This window comes from Aphis gossypii, unplaced genomic scaffold (assembly GCF_020184175.1).
Source record: "Aphis gossypii isolate Hap1 unplaced genomic scaffold, ASM2018417v2 Contig00734, whole genome shotgun sequence".
Taxonomy (NCBI): Eukaryota; Metazoa; Arthropoda; class Insecta; order Hemiptera; family Aphididae; genus Aphis; species Aphis gossypii.
Window position 1 is genome coordinate 3,094 of NW_026083256.1, and position 22,620 is coordinate 25,713.

Here is a 22,620-nt window from a genome sequence, read left to right on the forward strand (position 1 = left end):
CATTGATGTTCAATCGCTTAGTATCCCCCAGTTGTGGTGGGACGGCCCTTCATATGGTTAAGCCAAGATAGAAAATACTGGCCGGAGTGTCCTCTGTTGACTGATGAAGTTCCTGAAACCAGACAAGTCAAACTGGACCTTGCTACCGTTCTGCCTACTACCACCCTGCTTGATGAATACTCGGATTTCATGCGCTTAATTCGAATCATAGCATGTCTATTAAGATTTAAATCAAACTGTAGTATTCCCTCAGCATGATGCCATATTGTTTGTTCTATACTTCATGCGGTAGTATCTGATCATACGATCATATAATCTACTCCATCCATATTTTCATTACCTATACTGTTTCACAATAATAGGCCAAGGTACATAAATTTTCATTCTTTTCATTTTATTCCAACGTTTATGTACATTAATTGCATTTTTTCCACATTCAGTTGAAAGTAAATGTTTAGGTTGGTTGTCAAACCATTTAATAAGGCATACATTTTATCTTCTCTAACATATTGAATCGTTATGCCTCTCGATTTTTTCATAAGTATTTTATCCGATACTAAATTGACCGTTTTTTATATATTATTTTCCATAACAGTTTGTTTTGACCAGGAAAGCTGTGACAAAATAAGTGTAATTCTGTTGTTTTCTTAGGAATGTTGGCATGAATATAATCATTTAAAAATTATGTCACTTCATTGGGACCCTTGAGTGCATGACCCTCGTAGTAGGAATAGAAGGTTGCTTTTGCAGTTTTCATGTTATGAACACAAAATGCATACACTCATAACTGACAAAAATAAAATACTTCTTGGACTAGAAAAATTGGCAATGGGAGATTCTGCATATTATAATCCAATGACAAACCCATAACAATTTTAACAAAATCTTCAGTTCTCTCATGTTTGGGTCTAAAGACTTAAAATTTCTTCATCACTAAATATGTACCAACTCTTGGGCAAAGTTATTTTATTTTGTAAATCATTTATGTTCAAATGAGTGAAATAACTATCTGTTTGTAATACCTATTGAATGGAAAATTGTTGTTATTTATAATATTAATATTTTACTCTTTGTTTTGATTTTCAAAAAGTAAAACAAGACTAAGAAAAGAAAAAATTAATTGTGTATACAATTCATAACCTATTAGAATAATAAAAACGTGTTGATTGAAAAATAAATATATTTCCTGAGATCTATTTGAATCTAGATTAGAAATACCATATTGAACAGAACTATTCATATTTAAAAACAAGTCACATTTGCTTTCAACTGGCCATAATAATAAATTGTTTCCTACATTTATTTGGCTTAAGATGATCTAGACTGTTTTCAATAGTTCTTTTCACATTTTCCCATGTAAATTATTTTTAATTTTTTATGTTCATTAGAATTAAATATAAAAACAAATATTACTATTTTAATTTATATTTTATGTTTGTTAATTACCTCTGAAGTAGAAACTTAAGTTTAAGTTCTAATAGTATTAAAAAGTTTTGGTATAGCCCCTTTGACTAATCTGAACAATATTCGTTTGGAAAAAGGTATATCCTGAGATAATTATTGTTAACACTTAATATTTAATTCTAAGCAAATATAAATATTAAAATATTTTTTACTTTAATCCCACAATAGTTTTTAATCATATCTTGTTGTAAAAAATGTTTTTCACAAATTAACTTTACATTTGTTACACTACCATTTACTGATGACACTATATTAGTCCAAGTATTTACAAATGTTTTAAGAACACTAAAAAAAGTACATTAACCATCAAAACTATTAAAATTTTGAACAGAGCATTTTCTAGATATTTTGGAAATAGAAATGCAAAAGGCAATACTATTAGGTACAAAATATAAACTATTAGATACTGACAATACTAATACACCATTTATAATGCTGTATTTTGTCAAATAATGATGGACAATGTAACTTGTTGAGACAAGGTAAAACATATTTCTATTATTATTTATTATTGTACTTAAATTTTATCAATGATACCTATTAATTAATATTTTAATTTTGAATATAGTTTATTTAACAAGCACCTAGATGGCGCTGTAGTCTTTCAATTTCCCCTCTACGTAATTTCCGTACGCAAACATGACCGTCGCCAACCACTTCGTTTCCAGTCCATATTATCTTAGTCCGTGGATGACGTCTTCTATGTTTTCTGCATAACCAAAACATTTAAAATATTCATTGGGTAGGAGTGACGGATCATAAGACTTCGTTCAGATTGTTAAAGCGGACATAATAACCTAACAAAGCAAGTACAAAAAATGATCGGTTAGTAGGGTCGAGAATAACAAAAGTAAACGGTATTCTTAATCCTATTAATGTTCTTAATCTAAACTCTTTTCAAAGCGAACAAAAATAAGACAATGCATATCAATAATAAGACCGATAACATATTATGTTTGCCAATTATGTACTGTACAAGTGTAACACAACGAAAACTGTAGAATTTGAAAACAAATTCAAATAGAAAAATATTTGGAAAATCATGGAGCACAGAATTCGATAGTGATAGTATAGTGCCGAGAAAAGTTAAGTGACTTGATAATGGTGATAAAAACTCTTGGAGAGTTATGAAGATCGGAAAAGAGAAAGAAGATACAATTTCCCCTGAAATGGGGTATGATTTTATCATATCTTTACCAATATAACCCGATCGAGCTTATTTAAGCACACATTAAGGGCAAAGTCGTTGTCAAAATTACTGATTTAGATTATGTACTTGTACATTTTTCGATGATGTCACAATGGCAGATTCGAAAAAAGGTGTTGATAATCATTACATATTTCGAGGAAAAAATTTTATAAAAGAAGGACTCAAAGACGAAATTTCGGAATCTAATATTATGACAATTTTAATCTGGACGATAACAGTATCAGCGAAGACGATGATGAACTGTTTTTATTTTGCTTTTCATTCCATTTCAAAATTTCATATTCAAATTAGTAATTATTTTTTAGGGGTTGAAATATTTTTATTTATATATTTAACATAACTGTACAGTTAGATTATAGCAAAAATTAATATATAAGGTGTTATTTTTATTATTGAATTATTATACACTAGGTACCAATTAAGCATATAATTTTATCTGTGTTAGTTGTATTATGTTTTAATTATTTACACATGAATTGTTTGTATTTAATATTATATTTTAGACGGTGGACGTTGGTTAAAAATTACTTTATGGAAAACAATTTAAGAACACAAAACGATATTTGACCTCTTGTAGCACCACAATCGTGGCTCAAATTTTGCTGGCCATATTATAGGTATTATAGCGATTACAATGTTAACCATTCACACTTGTACAGTAGTACTGCGCGATTACAGCGCTTAAAGAGTCAATCGATTATTACCGTGTCGATGAAAAACCCACTGACTAATCTATAATTTGTTAATATTACAATCAATTCCAATTTCTAAATGTATAATGGTATTTATAAGATATTTAAAATATTATATAACTAAAACGCGACAACATTTTTTTTTTTTAGAAATCGTCATCATATTATAGTACCCTATATCAGACACCAGTAGCGCTATACGCAATATTCAGATATGAAACACGGACGTAGTCTATGTATTAGTATCATTGGCCATTGCATTAGAGTTAGTTCTGTCTGCGTCGCTCACGTCACTTACACATTTTGGTCTAATTAGTGCTTATCGTATTATGTAGAAATGTGTAATACTAGAATTAAGATGACTTTAATATGATTTATAAAAGCTATATTTTAAAAACGTATTAATAGACCGTGACACTACTTAGTGTTGTATTTTATAAAGTGAGATAATATTATTACGATTTACTGACAAAATTCAATAACGCATTGTAGCTTGCGGAGTTTTAACTTAAATGTACTAATACAAAATGTACTATTATTGATCGTTAAATTGATGATGGACTTCTAGTGTTAAAAATATTATTATTATTGATACATAGGTAATGCATTACCTAATTGAAGAGCCTAGTATCGTCTTGTGTTTTGGCTTCTAGACCATTTTATATAGTCCATCAATAAAATGCAAAACGCGAACACTTTGTACAACTATAATATACATACAGTACCTGTATACAGGCCTATTATATAAAAAAAAAGCCAAAGTCATGACCAACTTTATTAATAATGTTAATAAATGTAAATATTGTATGGTAAATCTAAGTATGTTTTACATTCCAAATAGAAGGAATTGTGGGCTATTACTTATCGTTAATAATTTACCATTGTATCTATTTCCTAAGCGTGATATCAAAGTTAATAAAATTGAAGTTCACGTTTATCGTTGAAGTGCATTTTTCTTAGACAACGACAAGCAATGCGAGTGTTTAGAAAGTTTTTGTCGTCTTTAAAATAGGACGAATGTGGTAAAAGAATTCATAAGAGACAAAAATCATTAAAAATCAAAATAATTAAAATAATTAATTTGGAAATATAAAATTTCAAAATTATACGTGTAGATTAAAATCATTTTTTTTTCGATATTAATTTTTATTTACTTTGTCATGTAGCTTTTGATAAGTTAATTGTAATTTAAAAAAAAAAAAACTGATACCTACGTTGAGAACTTATTTAATTTTTTTTTCTTTCATTTAATAATTTACAGAATATATACTTTGTATTTACTATACAGTGTCTGAGTTATTCAGTTTAACAATGAATGAGAACCATACAAAGAAACTGTTTCTCGGTTTTTAGTGTTAAAAATATTGCATTGTAGGTAGAATAAGTTGCCTTTAGATCATTGTACATCTATTATAAGCAATTTATTTGTTCGACTGACAATGTTTCTTTTGGACACTGTGTAAAATATTTTATTGAAACAAAACAATGTTTCCCATTAAAGACACTATTAGTAAAAAATAAAATATTAATTATTAATACCATCGTACACAACATAGGTAAATTAAGTACCATTTGGAATGAGTATTGAGTAAAGTAATACACAATACATAACCAAGATTAGTTTTATGCAATATTATGTTATACTGTTATGTAATACTATTGTATTATTATACATGTTACAATTATGTATTTAAAAAAACAACTGAAGGAAAACAAAATAAAATACAAAATATAGTTTAAAATTAAAGTTCGCTTAACTACCATTTAACGGTTAGGTTTTTATTTATTAGAGTTTTGTTTGTATTAAAAAAAATATATTTATAAATATTTTTTTAGATGTAATGACATTGCATTAAAATTAAAAGGACCTAAATAGTCATGAAAATGTTTTCTAAAATGTTCTTTTATTATTCTATTCTAAAATACTAATATAAGTATATAGATACATTTTATTGTACATAATACTATTATTACTAAATTGTATTACATCCATGCATCTATAGAGTTAAGGAAAATATCTAACCAAACCGATTAGTAGAATCTCAACCTGATGACATTTCTATTTAATAAAACAATAGTTTTCAATCTTTTTTTAATAAACAAAATATTATTACCTAGATTGAATTAAAAACAATTAATTGCTTAATTTATGTGTAACTATTATCAAGGTATTCAACCTATTCAATCATACATCTAACTTTACAGCTAATTTCACATCAAATTAACATAATATAGAGTTCGTGATTATTATAATTAAAAAAAATGCATTTAAGTCATGATTTAATTTTGATTAACAAAAATTGTTTATATTGTGAAAAAACTAATATATTTAAAGCCGTGGACAAGTGCAAAGATTGTACTAAAGTATATCACTGTATGAGAACCTCATCATTGGTGTACTCCATATCGTTGCCCTAACAGCAATAACACGTATCTACAAAAACCTTATTTTTCAGGAGAGCCTAAAACCACCTACTTTTCAATAAATTTATAAACCTGAACAATTAATTGATGTAATATGTAATAATGTATGAGCTAATTATACTTTGCATTGAATCGAACTTTTAAAAAAGTTTCTAAAAAGGTTTCTTGTATTATTTTATGTAGGATACGTGTTATTCACAAATAATTTTACAGATACGAGTAATTGTTTTTGTAGGTAAGTGTTATTGAATTACTTAAAAACATAAGAAACAACTCGTAACTGAAAATAAAAACTTTTGATTTAAAACAATGAAATTGTTTTTAAACTAATTTTTACTATAAATATAATATAATAGGTATATAAAATATGTATAAAACAAAAACAATATTATAATAAAAACACCAACCAGTCTTTGGTTTAATATATTTGAAGAAAAATAAAAATAAAAAACATACCAAGTTCAAACATAATTTAATTTGAGATAATAATTAAAACATGTTACAACAACTTTTTACCAGTCTTTGGATTGCATTTAAAAGTAATAAAATAAAATTTATAGTTAATTAAAACAAAAAATTAAATACCAGTATTTGGTTTACTTTAACATGTTCAAGTAAAAATAAAAATAAAAACAAATTTTAAACTTTACCTGACTTAGGTTTAAATGATGAAGAATGTTCTAAGGTATCATGAAAAGAATATGTATCAGTTGGAAGGAACTTTTTTAGTTTTTGTAGATCTTGCCACTTAGATAATGTGAGAGGTAGTGGTTTTTTATAAAATTATTCATAATGAATATCATTGTATGAAATTAATTCAACATGCTTTCTTCCAGTAGGTACTTCTTCATAGGGCTCATAAATTATTAATTTGTACATTATTTTCTTTGAGTTAGGATTGTATTGCAATGCTCTAATGTCTTTAACCTCAGGATCACCTTTTGTTCTCCCAGGCCTAATAGATGAATAAGTCTGATTGGTTTTGTAATTTAAAAAATAGTCATACTTTAGTAATGTAACTTCAAGTGGTGATGGATTTTTTCTTGCTTCTTTTGTAATTATTATGTAATCTGAAGGTAAGTGGATGTCATGGCCCTTAAGTTTCCTCTCAATAAGACTATGGACACTGTCACATTGCATTTGTGTGTGACCTTTTATTAAGAATTTTTGTTCAATTGTTATTTTATATTTTATGGAGAAATGTAATAGAGCATTTGCCATGATAACATTTCGATTTTGGTACCCACACCTATTCGAGTATAAAATGATAGGTTTCTTCTCATTTATATAGTACTTTTTTAAATGTTTAATAATTATGGACACAAATACAGAAGCTTCTAATTCGTCATCAGCTTCATGCCACCAATAATTATGACAATCTCCTGTTGCATTATTGTAAATAGTCATGTTGTGTACTTTCTATTTCATCGAATAGTATAGAGCACTTGCTTCTAATACAGGACAAGTTTTACCGCTTGACAATCCATGGTTAGTACAATACATGAATTGTTTTTTGCAAAATTTTTATCATTTTCCTTCTCCTGTCTAGCTCTATCCTTGTGTGCAATGTGCTCGGCGTATTCATTGTCTTCAATGTGGCCCATACTGTATGAAGTACAATAATCACACTTATCTTTTTTGGGTAAAAATATTGAAAGTTTGTTTTCTGCCATATAGTTTAAAACATAACAATCACTTAGTGGTACAATATTATCATTGGCACATTTTGACTTATATACATTAATTATCTCTTGTTTACTGTAAAATGGTCCTTCGAGGTAAAGTCTATCAGTTTGACTTCTTACATGTAATCCTCGTTGGGACGAGATAAAAGAGCTCTTACTTCTCGGTCAAAGATCATATGATCGACATGATGTAATTGCAAGAGTGTTTCGATTAAAAGTCAAAAAGACCATGAACTTATTGACAAAAGGTAAAATATTCGGAGAAGTGACATGTACATGTATTCAACAGAATGGCAAAAGAGAGGTCTACCACATATTCATATTCTTTTATGGCTTAAGCATCACATTACTCCGGATCAAATCGACAATGTTATTTGTGCTGAAATACCCGATCCCATACGTGACCCCCAGCTTCACGAAATCGTTAAATGTAATATGATTCATGGCCCACGTGGCTGTTTTAATCGAAATTCACCATGTATGAAAGATAACGCGCGCAGTAAACATTACCCTAAGAATCTCATTAAGGAAACTCAAACTGGTGATGACGGTTATCCGAAGTACAAGAGACGTTCAACCGATGACGGTGGATTTTCCGTCAATTTCAAAGGCGTAGATATAGATAATCGTTGGATAGTTCCTTATAAACCAGTACTGTTAAGAACATGTAACGCTCACGTCAATGTGGAATATTGCAGTTCGGTGAAGTCCATAAAATATGTGTGCAAATACGTAAATAAGGGCTCTGACCAAGCTTCATTTGCCTTAGAAAATGAGAAAGACGAAATAAAAACTTACGAAAGTGAACGATATATAAGTTCATCAAAAGCCATGTGGCGAATCCTTGAATTTCCAATTCACGAGCGTTTCCCTACCGTTGTTCACCTTGTTGTCCATTTAGCATATTACGTTTGGGACAAAAAAAAATTCCAAAGAAGGAAGAGAGGAGTAAACGTTGTTGGCTGGCCAGATATCAAAAGAGAGCACCCTCTGGGTAGAGTTGGTTCATCCGAACAATACAGAATGACACCTTCGTATGCTTCTCCATGAAATCCGGGACCCGATTTCGTTTGAAGCGTTGAAAACTGTAAATGGTCAAGTACATCCCACTTTTAAATCCACGTGTAAGGCTCTAAGGTTACTTGAAGATGATGAACATTTGTACGCAGCACTAGAAGAGGCAGCACTTTGCCAATCTTCGCATATGTTACGGGATCTATTTACGTTTATATTAGTGTTCTGCCAAGTAACAGATCCCTTATGTCTTTGGGACAAATTCAAAGAATACCTATCTGAAGATTTTAAAATACGATTAGAACGACAGGATTCCGTGGATGCAGAACACTTAGCGGACATAGTGTTGAACAAATGCTTATCGGTAATAGAAGATGCCGTGTTAGCATTAGGTGGTCAGCCACTTAAAGAATATGGCTTACCTCATCCAAGCAACTCTGAACAATTTGATAATAGAGAGTATCTCAAGGAAACAAGTTATGACTTAGTAGCCTTAGAAGACGTCGTAAGAAACAATGAAGAATCTCTAAATGACGAACAAAAGTTAGCTTACAAACAAATTATTACAAGTGTTAATAATAATGAGGGTCGAATATACTTTTTAGATGCTCCAAGTGGAACTGGAAAAACTTTCTTATCAACTTGATTTTAGCGAAAGTTAGAAGTACTCGCGACATTGCCGTAGCTGTAGCATCTTCTGGAATCGCAGCTACACTGCTCGAGGGTGGGTGGTCGAACTGCCCATGCCTAATTTAATTTAATTTATTTAATATAAAAAAAAATCTCGGTTTTCACCTAAGGTGACTTTTGCGTGGGCAACGCCGGGTGGGACAGCTAGTAAGTAAATAAAATTTTATTTAAAACGAACAAAGATAGTTTGTAGAGGGTGGAAATGTTGCTCTTTCAGTAGCATTTGCAATAGCCTAACAATCTGAAAATAAAAATAACAATTAATGTAAATCCCACAGTTAACTATTAATATAATATAATAAATAGTCATTACGGTTATTAGCTTATACCTTATTCTTTATAACAATGTTTTAGTTTTTTAAATTTATTTAAACATTTGTTTAGGTTGTAACAGTTATCTTCAGCACATTGGATTACATTTTTAATTTCTTCTTCACATTTAAAGTGTTTGTAATATTTTGATGCCACCTTTTTCTAATAATAAATAAATTATTATTATAAATAATATATTATTTATAAATTTTTAAATTATTATACATACAACTGCTACTTTGGTTGTCTCTGCTACAATAATTTTTACAACTTCTTTGGCAAGTTGACGATCAGTATCAGATTCCATTTTTTTTTCAATTTGATTGCCTAAAATATTAATAACATTGTTATTAACACGAAAAAATAATTTTTTATAATAAAAATAGTCGTTTATTTATTACTAGCTGTCCCACCAATTACCACAAATTACCGATGAAATTGCTGAGCTTTTCAACAAGGATGAGAATTGCAATATTTTCAATGAAATTTTTACTTTTTTTAAAAAATAACAATTGTTATTATTATTAATAAATTACTAGTTACTACATAATTTAAATAATTTATTTTTATTTAGAATTTAATCATTAGATGTGGTATGGAACTGTTATGGCACCCTTCTATTATGGACCAAACATTTTTGGACCTTTTCCGTTTATTCACTACCAATGACTACACATGCGTGTTTCGGCACTCGTCGCTACGCTCCTCGGCGCCGTCTCTACGCTCCGCATAAATCGAAAATATCCCTCGACTTGCTATGCAACGCCACCTCAAGTAAGTTACAGGATAATCACTGCCCATATACTACGACATAACTTACCCTGTGACCTACTTGAAGTGGCGTTGCATAGCAAGTCGAGGGATATTTTTGATTTGTGCGGAGCGTAGCGACGGCGCCGAGGAGCGTAACGACGAGTGCCGAAACACGCATATAGTTATTGGTAGTAACTATATACACATAAAGCACACTTCATACCCCCAGAATCTAAATAATATGTTTATGGATTAATGTAAGTGAATGAACAGAAAAATCAAAAAAAACAGTGGTAGTGAACTAACGGAAAAGGTCCACATCTTTTTCTTAGAAATCTCGTTTTAAATTTTATAGGTCTTTGTTCTACTATCAATCAGATCCTTGCAGTACACAACACAATACCCTGTACACTGCGTGTCTGTGTGAGAAGACGCATATAGACTTACGATAATAGGTACCTATATACGTTTTGCATTGCATTACTGTCGTAACATAAATTCCACCGGTACGTATATTTTGACCGTAAAACACGTTAACTCAACAGAAAATATTTAAACGCCACCATTAAATATGAAAATACTCTTATAATAGTGTGGGATAGGTAAACTATAGGTAGAAAAAAAAAAATAAAAACAACAATATAAACAAGAAAATGTTGGATGTATTAAAAAAAAAAAACTAAAAGAGTATCTACACTACATGCAGGTACATCGGTACACGTATATGTCTTGTTTCTACTGAATATAGTTGACATAAGAATGTCAATGTCAATTTAGTATTGGAATAAAAAAAAAAATAAAATAAAAATAAATAAAGAATAGTTAGATTAAACCACGGACTAAGATATACAGGACTGGAAACGAAGTATTATCTGTGGAAACCCAAATGTTTTCGCTCGGTACATAACAAGCAGCAACGCCATCTACTAAATGGAACTGCAAACAAACTGCTTTGTAAAAATTATTATTATTATGTTCAATGTTAAAATATATCACTACTTTTATAGCTGCAAAATGCAAATTGCTATGCTGTATTTTCTATTTAGAATTTACTATTTACATTGATAGCCGACTATTTAGAAATTAGATTAACTTTCGTTTCATTTCACATCTAAAAGTCAAAACAAAAGTTAAGTTCTTTAAGAACAGAAAGAGTTGTAATAAAGGAGTTTGTGGACTGGACATGAGAAAGTTTCGGGTAGCAGTGATTTTGCTACTTCGTACTAATTCTATCATCAAATAAAGGGTAGTGTATAAAACCATACATAAAAAATTATTATTTATTTTAAAATAATATAGTACATTTTATCTCAAATATAATATAAACAAAAAAGGACATTTGAGTTAACTTATAATATTTAAACAATTGAAAATAAGTACAGCTATATTATTATAAATTTAATTCCTATAGAGAATTCAATAGCCACTGTAGAATGATTATTTTAAATAAATTTATTGGGAGGTTTGTTATAATAAGATGGTATATCGTTAGGTTAGGTTAGGTTAGGTTAGTTCTTACTAGAGTTCGTCTCTGAATTAATGCGCGGCCTATTACGGGGTTGAAAATCTTTTCAAATCTCGCGTTTAACCAATTTGTATGGTTAGTGGGCCTTTGTAGTCTGTCGAAATATCCGCCTATGAAATTTGATGGTGTGTGTTGTTCGGCACCAATTTCAAGAATTGTAGTCGCATAAAATGTTCTAAGTATAGTCTCTGGATCAGCATTGGATCTAGTGGATGCTAGAATATGGTGAGCGAGGATGAACATTGCGGGAGGAACGGATCATCCGAAGTCTGATAAGAAGTCAAAACCGGCTAGTGACGGGACGTATAGTTGTAAACGTCTTTGTGGGTCATAAGTAGGTGCCAAGTTGTTGATGAGAACTTCAAGATCGGAAGGAATATAGCAACTCATTAGTTTGGACAGATAGTCCGATTTTAGTGAGTCACTTTTATAGCCTTGGGCAAAGTAGGATATGTTTTCGCGGGAGTATAAATCACAAATAAGTAGATAAGCATTTAACATAAGCTGTTGATAAGCTATCATGGTAAAGGTATTATCGTAAGGGTGTGACTCAGTTGATAAGTCGGGATACTCTTCAGCAGTGTTGTACATGAGATACTGTAATGGAAAGCGTAGATCAGGTTGAACATCAATGATGTGTTGAACACCATGGTCAAGCTCTAGTCTAGTTGTCACATCTAGTTTTTCAAAATAGGTTGACCTTTTGGGAGGGGGTACTGGTTCACTTGGTAAAGTGGGAGGGTTGTACCGCTTGGATAGGTCTGAGAGAGCTGTTTTATTTGAAATATCGAATTGTATTGATGTTGAGTGTGATGGCTTAGTTTATTTGGGCCAAGTATTTGGGGGTCGTGCACGAGGGCAAGGGCACATGGTACGGGGCGCACTACAGCGCCGCTGCCGATAAGGCCAGGCGGGTTATGGCCGCCCTGCGCGGGCTGATGCCTAACATCGGGGGTCCTCGCGAGCCTAGAAGGCGCCTCCTGCTGGGCGTCGTGCACTCAGTTATGTTGTACGGCGCTCCGACCTGGGGTGCCGATTTCGCGCTCAACAGGACCGGTCCCAAGGCTATGGCTTCGGTGCAGCGCCTGGCGGCCATAAGCAGCGTGTGCGCGTACCGTACCGTGTCGTTCGACGCCGCGACGGTCGTCGCGCGCACCGTCCCCATCGTCCTTATGGCTCAAGAACGATACGGCATCGACGAGGCGGATCCACCCGCGGACAGCGGACGTGAGTGAACACGTTCGTTGATTCCGTCGGGCCTGCTCTGCCGCTGGGTGTCCAGGACGCACGGAGAGATGTCCTTTCACCTCACGCAGCTGATGACGGGTCACGGTTGCTTCAACCGGTTCCTCCGGAAGATCAACCGTGCGCCGTCTGCCGGGTGTTCCCATTGCGGTCCACCCGACGGCTACGCAGAGGCAATCGACGACGCTCGCCATACCCTGTTCAGCTGCGAAGCTTTCAGGGGCGAACGGGAGCGGCTCGTCGACGCGATTGGTCCCTTTGATCCGGGCGGACTTGTCCCCAAGATGTTGGAGAGTCCGGCCAACTGGGAAGCGGTGACTACGTTTGCGAGGGCTGTGATGACGGCCAAGGAGTCGGCGGAACGCGACAGGCAGTTCCGTCAGGGGATAGCTCCATCCAGGCGACGGAGATGATGGAGGCTCTCGACTGGGCGGGGATGGCGGTCCCGGCGGAGGTTGGGCTGTCGACGGGGGCGGTCCTCCGGGCTCAAGATTGCGAGGCCGCTTCCAAGCTGAGCTAACGGACGCTCGCGAGGGGCCGCGCGGCGAGGGATTGTCTCGCCCCCCCGATAGCTATGTCAATGGTATTTTTATATAGTTTTTTGTATTGTATTGTCGATTTACTTTTTGTATTGTACTGCATTGTTGTTGAGTTGAATAATAAACGATGGCGACCCAACACCCGAAGCATTGCTTTACGGCGTTTCCGGGTGTTGGGTGTATTGCCGATTCACGAAAAAAAAAAAAAAAAAAAAAAAAGGTTAGTTCTTACTATCTACCCCGACGAACCAATCGATACACCTCAACAGCTGGAATGCCTTCTTACCTAGCGGATTTACAATCTCTTTCTCCCAAGTCTTCAATACACTTGTGTCTTCTGATGTATTGGACCCGATGTAAGGAATTATGTGGCCGGTCGTTTTAATCCGGTCAGATTGAACTGGTATCCTGTGAGGACATCCAACTCCAATATGATCTGGAGGATTAGCAAGAGATGACAATCTCTGTTATTTAATATATTTTTTATGTATTTAAGTTTTAGAGATGACAATCTCTGTTATTTAATATATTTTTTATGTATTTAAGTTTTAGTTCTATTGTATTGTAGTCGGTTGTAGTATAATTGTAGGTTTTTGGTGAAAAAGTGGCTATCTGATGGTCTGTTATGTTAAGTATTAAGTTCAGTAAGTCGCTTTGTGCAGTTAAGTTATGTAAAAGTGTGTTATGTTTGTTTGTTTGGTATGTATATGCGGTTTTTCTGTTTTTTCTTTCTCTTATTAAAATGTTTTTGTTACATAATTAAGCATTGAACTGTAAGTTGAGCGAAATACCGTAAATCACATGATGGCGCATCCTAAACACTGGATGGTGAAGAGCAAACAATCCATCCCTATTCCATCGTTGTCATTCTTGTTGCCGTACGCTTGTTGTTGTTGGCTTTCCACGCACTCGCACTTTTGCACCAACCATAGAGTTTTTCGCACTTCCCTTTGTGGTTCTTGACGCTACTGTCGTTTTTTTGCCACTGTCGTCCTGTTTTCCTTCCGACTCCTTCTGATCGTTCGCCATCGGTTACACCTGTTACCTCCACTGCCACCTTTGTTGTGGATTGCTTCATTTGCAGCGACGAGGAAGGGGTGGCGGCATTTTCAGTGGTACTTGCAGGTTCATGCTGGGCTAATTAAGGTAAATTGGTCAGTCAGCAACACGGACTAAGATAGTATGTACTGAAAACGAAATGGTGGGCGGGTGATGCGGTACCGGGCCACTATAGGTTTGGAGTAGGCTAGTGGCAAAAAGTGCGGGATGGAAATTCCAGAGATGACAGTAACTGCGAATTTAGCGCTTCCACGGACTAAAATCAAACCATTACTATTCTTTTAAGATAGTACTATCAGTCCGTGTTTATTTTCATTGTTTAACATTAATTTTAATTTCAACAATTTGTTGGGAATTTTAAATTTTTTCTTGAAATTGTTTAAAGGCCACAAGGAAAAAAGATTCTGGTTTTTAAAACGTTCGGTAATCAATATACAATATAAATGTATTAAAGAAATTTATTTTAATGTTTAAATAATTCTTGATTTATTTATTAACCAAACATATTACTATATTATATTATTATTACTGCACAGGTTAATTATGATATGTGAAATTAAAATTTATAAAATATAATAAATATTAACAATATTTTGTAAATGTTTTTTTCTATATTTAACAGATCTAATAGTAATCCTGTAATAATGTTCTGGAACACATTCCAATAATAATTTAAATTTATTAATGTTATTAAGATAAAATTAAATAAAATCATATTCATTGTCGACTAAAATTAGTGTATTAAATGTATATAAAATAATGCTTTATTTAAATAAATATTTTGCATACTTTTATCAGTTATCGCCAACACATTAACACTGGTTTCATGATTAGGGTCCTCGTTGTTCTGATCTGTATCTATTGGAGACGTCTTCAGTATAAGTGTAATGTTCCACACTACCCAAGGGGTCTTACACATAAGCGCGTTTTTTTTTATCAAGGTGGTATCGCCAGTAGCCCTAATCCACCGTATAAATATTTTTAATATAAAAAATTAACAAAAATATAATATAATATAACATATAATTCATTGTTGTTAAGGGCTTCATTCTTAAAAATTACGCCTCCAGCCGATAAAGATGAATCTGAAACAGAAATTATTATAAAAAATAATTTAGTTAAATGTTATATTTTGTTACTCAAGTGTTAATAAATTACCTTTTTTCTATGTCGAAACAATGTGATAGACGTACCGAAACAAACCCCACATTCAGGACAGCGAAATTTCTTAATATTTAAATGTACAGATTGATTATGCATTTTTAAAAGTTTTTGTGTAGAATATTCTTTCTCGCACAACGTGCATTTATACACAGTGTTTTCAGTATGAAACGTTTTCAAATGATAATTTAAATCAGATTTATAAAGATAAGTGCTGTTGCATGTTATACATTTAAATGTCTTTCTTTTGTCATTGTGGGTATCTATGTGGCGCGTTAATGTAGATTTGTTGGATAGACTTTTATGACATGTAGGACAAACATGATTTTTGAAATGTGTCTCCAAATGTCTGTCGCACCACACTTCTCTTTTAAATTTCCTTACACATTGAGGATATGTGCATTTATAAATATGTGTTTCTGTAACATAGAATTTATCAGTATAAGAATGGGAGGTGTATTTACTCTCTACTGTAATATAAAAATATTATGTAAAAATATTGTCATAAATTTATTTGAAATAATGCAGGTGGTTAATAGGGCAGAAATTAACATGATAGCAAGTAAAATTTAAAAAAAATGTGGTACCTTGTGTCACAGGAGATTTGACTGTGGCTATTGGAACTTCTGTTTGGTATTCAGGTTGTTCTTGTTCATCCATACTCCCTACATCTGTATCACTATCTTCTTCATCGTCTGTATCTTGATTGTGTTCACCCATACTCTCTACTGTAATATAAAAATAATGCAGGTGGTTAATAGGGCACAAATTAACATGATAGAAAGTAAAATTTAAAAAAAAATGTGTTACCTTGTGTCACAGGAGATTTTACTGTGGCTATTGGATCTTGTACATCCATATTCTTGACTGTAATTTAAAAATATTATATAAAAATATAATAGGTATAATTAATCATAATAAATGTTTTGCTTCAATTGTTTTAATGACTTTGTATGCTTACATGGGTGACATCCACATTCGCAGTCTTTTTGATTTACACCAAAGTAATTATCACCGTAGTACGTTGTTATTTCATAGCCAATGGGTATGTTTTCTATTGCTTTCGCGCACCAAACGCCTTCGCCATGGCCGGCGACCCATTCAGTATTGTATTGGCAGCTGTGATTGATGTATGTCACAGGGCCCAGGAATAACAAATATTTTTTGGTGCGCGAACTAGTCAAGATTGAGAAGTCATTCACACCAATCTGAGAAAAAAAAAATTAAATAAAAATATAAATTTGTTATTAATAGTTTGGCAAAACATACTTTTATATCTTCAGGTTTAATAGCTGCTGTCATTCCACACAATGTACGAATAATTTTCCCATAACTTATAGACTGTGTTGCGACAACTTTTACATCATTTAATTTGTTTTTAAACCTATAATTCTTTTCATATCGATAAGATATATCCTGTAAAGATTTTTTGTACATCTCTTTAAGTTTGGTGGATAAATCTTTCTCTCGTTTGGTTTTCAACTGAAATTTTGTAGTTTCCGTCTTATGGGTTGTAAACCCTATACAATTTAAAACATCAAATGAATACCAGTAGTGTTTTGTTTATAATTAAATATATTATATTATTTAGTAATATAGGTATATGTTAGATCAGAAAATACGACGAAGGCGTGTTAGACACAGACGGTGAAAGGGGGTGCTTAACAATCACTGCGATTACGGGTGTCTTTTATTAGTAATCCTACCGCCCGATAAGAAAAAACCCCATTATATGTAATGCGAATTAAATCGTATTAATAAATAATATTCGAGAAGATACGAAACCACACATTTTGTTTCATAGTATAATAGAATATTATTCGAAAATACATGCAACGTATATATTACATACGAGTTACATTGGTGCTGGATTACGAAGTAACATGTGTATTGGATCGCCAAAAACGGTGTTAAATATTAATTTAATTCTGCCAACTACAAAAGGTTGGACCACCCTGCGTTAGATAAATATATAAGAATAAAAATATTACCAAGCATTTTGTCCACGGTTTCAGCCGTCGCTACATCGTCGGCCGATGCTAATATTTGCCATTTTGGTCGAATGGGAGACATCAAGAGATCAAGAACTTAGCGCATGTCAAAAATTGCTGTTGAGCGTCCGAAGGAAATTGAAATGAAAGCTTGTTTAAACAGCGCCGGTGGCGGTGCATCGGTTGTCGTCGGCGGTAGGAGTTCGTAGGTATTCGGGCGAACGGTAGTAATCCTGGTGGGGAAAAGGCGATACGAAAAAACTATAGGCATATATGGAATATGCGATTGAAATACTGCACTAAGTAAAAACCCATACAAACACCAGCTAAAAGATATTATTAGTAATCCTGTTGGCAGGCACGGTAGACACAGCGGGTGGTAGCGGGACCATAAGACGTGTAATAAATAATAATGTCGATAACGCGAATGAAATACTGCACATAGACAGTTATTTAGACCACCAAATATTTATCATAGTAATATATAATATTAATATTTTAGTAATTTTATTTCATAGGATATGTATCAATAATACATATATTTCATATATAATCATATATATATTTTTAATTTATTTAAATTAATTTAAACTTATATCATGTTCAAAAAAAGAACATTAATTATGGTAGGTTATCGAAACGAAACATAATTGAATACTATACATGTAGAAATGTGTTTGATTATATAAAATTTTCTGATTTCATTGGTGAGTCATTATTTTTTTTATAATATTATAAATTTTTTTTTTTTATTAAAAAAGACAATTTGCAATCTATACAACACTAATTACAAATTTTATCTAATATATAAATTTATTTAAATATTTAAATTAAATATATAAAACATATTAATAATTTAACTTAAATAATTAAAATATTTAAAAAAAAATAAAAAAAATATTTAAATATTAATAATCTGTGCAACAATAATTACAAATATTATAAATTAATATATTTTTGTATAATAATATATATTAGAGCAACCCCGTGAGCCATTTAATGATTATCCGGAAGACAATTTTGTGACCATTAAATGTGCATTACCCTCGTCTGTTGTGATCACAAAAAAAAAAAGAAATATGTTTTCAAAAATGTAAGCATAAATAGAGTATATATATATTTTTTTTCCAATAACATTAATTTTTGTACACATTCACAGGAAACAAATAAAAATATAGCAGGGGCAATAATGTTGGGGCATAGGTTATTACATAATAAATTGGATAATGAACATTTGACAACAGACCAACTAAATATTATATTAAATAGTTATGGTCACTATAAAACAGACGTACCCAAGTACTTGGAGAATGCTTGTGTACTCCAAATAAATATTCACAATGGTAATGTGTCAACCCTCGAACTGACGAATGAGAATGATGAATTATTCAATCACATTACTGATCATGATAATACAAAGGACACCAATGTTTTAGCCAAACATTTTGTAGATGGCCATCCTAAGTAGGTACAAAAAAAAGAATCAAACAATCAAAAAAATGGCATATAAAAGGACAGTCCAGAAAATAAATAGTAAACAATTTAAAAATTTACTAACATTATATGAACTAACAAATAAGTAAGCTATACTATATACCAACAATACATTACACAATTAACTTAACATTAACAATGTATTAATTTATTAAAAAACTATAGTGATAGCAAGGATATAAAATGGGACGACAAAATAAAAATTGTTTATCCGACATCAAATTTCATTAATACTTTAATAGATCAATTTCAAAATAATACGGTACCATACAATTGTTGGTCATATATTAAAGAAAACAAAATAAAAGATGCAGTAGATTATATAAATATGATTAAGTTTGTATTAAATATTACAAATATTTCAAATTTAAATATGGTTATGTACAGAGATTCGTGAGTATTAAGCATTTAGTATTTAACATTAGGTATTTAACAATAATTATAATAATTCAAATATTTACAGATGTGGTATAGTCAATTGTATAAACAATTTAAAAAAAATATTTATTTTATATATTGAGTGTTGCAAATTACAATTTATAGCAAAATTTTTAAATATATTTAATCTATACAAGAAAAATGTCTATGTTGACAATGGGTATACACTATACATATTACAGAATTATAAAATGTAAATTTTATGAATTTAAGACAAATTTTAAATATTTTCACCAGAACTTAAATTTAGATACAAATTTTAAAGTTAATTCGTAAGTACAAGAACATTTAATAAACAATTATTTACAGTATATTTACATTAAAAATTTTTACAGTATATTTAAAAAAAATAAACAATTGGTAATACAAAACAAAATATTTGATATATATACACCAAAAATCACATCAGAATTATTGGATTACACAGATGTCATGCTAACAAACTTTGTGTATGTTTATGTAACAAATACAGAACTGCATAACGCTACAGTAATAACTTATCATTTATAACAATATTATATCATAATTTATTATTTAAATGTAATAATATTCAAAATTTTCAGGTTAAATATATATGTGAATCATTCGTGTTAGTTATGAATATTATACAAAACAATGACACATATAACAATTGTAAAATATTCATCAGTAACACATTAGATAAATTGATAGAACAAAATATATTGTTAAGATATAAAAGGTATGACCACTCAGCATATATATATAATGTTAATGTCGCTAACCCCAAGGTTAAATCTATTATATATGATAAAGAATTAAGGATGAGAGATTGCATTATTAGCAATTTTTATAGTTTAACCAAGGAGCAAATGCAAGTATATGCGCATATATATAAGGTAAATATATATAAACATTACACTATTTATGATATATTTAAGAGGATGTCTCAATCGCTTATGTTCTCTCTGTGTATGATAAAGCAAATTGTACATAATCGAGTCTGACATCCTCTTAATAATAATAATACTAATAATAACATTCTTATCCTAGATGAATACAAGAATGTTCTATGTATATGATATACAACCGATATTTAAAGTCCAATGGTGTAGGATGATCATTTGAACCACCCATACCTCTTATGTAGCTAAAAAATGCTTCAAGACCATCTTGGTTGAGCCGTCGAGGAATTATATACTTTATGTTGTATTCTTTTTGTAGATCATTGAATAGATTTTCAAACGATTTATTAGATATAAGAATACCTTTTTGGAAAGGCATAAGCGATTTTGATCCATGGACTCTCATATCTTTTATATATTGAGTCATTTTATTTAACAAAATATTTTGATTTTTAATGTCTAAGCCATAGCTCGAATGCAATGTATAACGAAATATCAACATTCTGATCCTACATTAATTAAATGCAACATTTGTGATAAAAACTTTGTATCAAAGAAAAACTTGAAATACCACTTAAATAAACATGCCCAGGCACCAACGCTCAAGTGCGAGCAGTGCGATTCCAAATTCTATAATCCATGGACAAAGTTGCAGGCACAAACAAAAAGAGGTGATATATTAAAATTTAAACTTAAACTCTTATAAATATTATAATTTCTATTTTTATTTTACAGCATAAATATCGATGAACTTTGGAAACGTTTTTCAATTTGAAAAACAACAAACAAAACATTGATGTACGGTAAGTGTATGAATGGCAATAATAATAATAATACACACATTAAATAAATAAAATATGTTTATTTTAGCTATGAAATTCCTGAAATAAGAACTATAATTATTGATGCAATAATGTCATGTATTGAATGTAGCCGTTTAATTCATACAATGGTATTTTTAATGTACTACAACAGTGAAATAAAAAACATATATATTGATGGCCATATTATAATCAACGATAATTCAATGAAAATATTTCATGCAATTGTTCATAAATTCAAAAACTTTTTGAGTGAAAACGATGATTTTGGTAATAATCCTAAGCAATTCAACATTGATGATATACTTTAAGTTACATTTAATATATACAGCTAATTTATAGATAATTCATAATTTACATTTTTTTTTTTAAATTAATTTATAATTAACAGATCATCTAGACTCTGTATTTCGAAAAACAAGAAATAGCATTAAGATTTAATTTCGAAAATTACATAAACGTTGAAGACTATATATATGCAACAATGCAACACTACAACATGCTCTACAGCAGTGGTTCTCAACCTGGGGGGCGCCCCCCCCTAGGGAGGCGTGACAAAATTTCAGGGGGGGGGGCGTGAAAATGTTGAAAAAAAAACACAAAAAATGAAAACGTTGCCGTTTTCTACGCCGTGCCTTACCGGTGTGTTGGTCGCCTCCGCGGTCAATCAGTAGATATACATTATACACCGAGCGATTATTACGATTTTATCGTATAACAATTATTACGGTATTAATAGAAGCATTGTTTCGGCAAAAAATCGCCACTCGACGCGATAAGAACAAGTTTTGGCGACCCGTAAATAAATATTACGATTACTCTAATAGTCTTGTACCTACAACGTTTGAGATAATTTCTATAATTTTGTATTTTTAATGTTTAGTTGTGTCGTCGCTTTCATGCCGTAAGTACTTGTTTCAGTTTATAATTTTGTTTTTAATATTATTAGTGCTGGTGATTTGATATAATATCATAACTAAAAATGTCAAAATCAAAAAAAAGATTGTATAATGACGATTATATTAAATACGGATTTAGTGTAATTGAGAAAAATGGAAGTCATTTACCTCAGTGCGTGATTTGTCACATAGTTTTGAGTAATGATGCAATGCGACCTGGACGATTGGAACGTCATTTAATCACTAATCATCCCAGTTTAAAAGACAAACCGATCGATTTTTTTTATGCTAAAATAAACTCTGTAAAATGAATGAAACTTGATTCAACTGGTCATTTTGCA

At 31.4% G+C, this 22,620-nt stretch overlaps 1 protein-coding gene across 1 annotated transcript; it reads right to left on the reverse strand.

Moving 5' to 3' along the window:
• Window positions 1-13,774: 13,774 nt before the first annotated feature.
• On the reverse strand, window positions 13,775-17,846 carry LOC126555171 (histone-lysine N-methyltransferase KMT5B-like). The gene is made up of 7 exons (XM_050210128.1): window positions 17,765-17,846; window positions 17,043-17,293; window positions 16,735-16,981; window positions 16,584-16,640; window positions 16,361-16,501; window positions 15,675-15,697; window positions 13,775-14,017 (listed from the first exon to the last, which is right to left on the reverse strand). Exons 1-7 carry the CDS (start codon window positions 17,844-17,846, stop codon window positions 13,775-13,777), a joined length of 1,044 nt encoding a protein of 347 aa, XP_050066085.1.
• Window positions 17,847-22,620: the final 4,774 nt, after the last annotated feature.

Bases quoted from the DNA above. Each gene is read 5' to 3' on its own strand.
- LOC126555171 (XM_050210128.1), bottom strand. From the start codon at position 17,846: ATGTCTCCCATTCGACCAAAATGGCAAATATTAGCATCGGCCGACGAT. The intron at 16,982-17,042 runs GTATGTTTTGCC...TTTTTTTCTCAG, and splicing joins TTAAACCTGAAGATATAAAA to ATTGGTGTGAATGACTTCTC. The intron at 14,018-15,674 runs GTAATTTTTAAG...ATTAAATAACAG, and splicing joins CATCTTTATCGGCTGGAGGC to AGATTGTCATCTCTTGCTAA.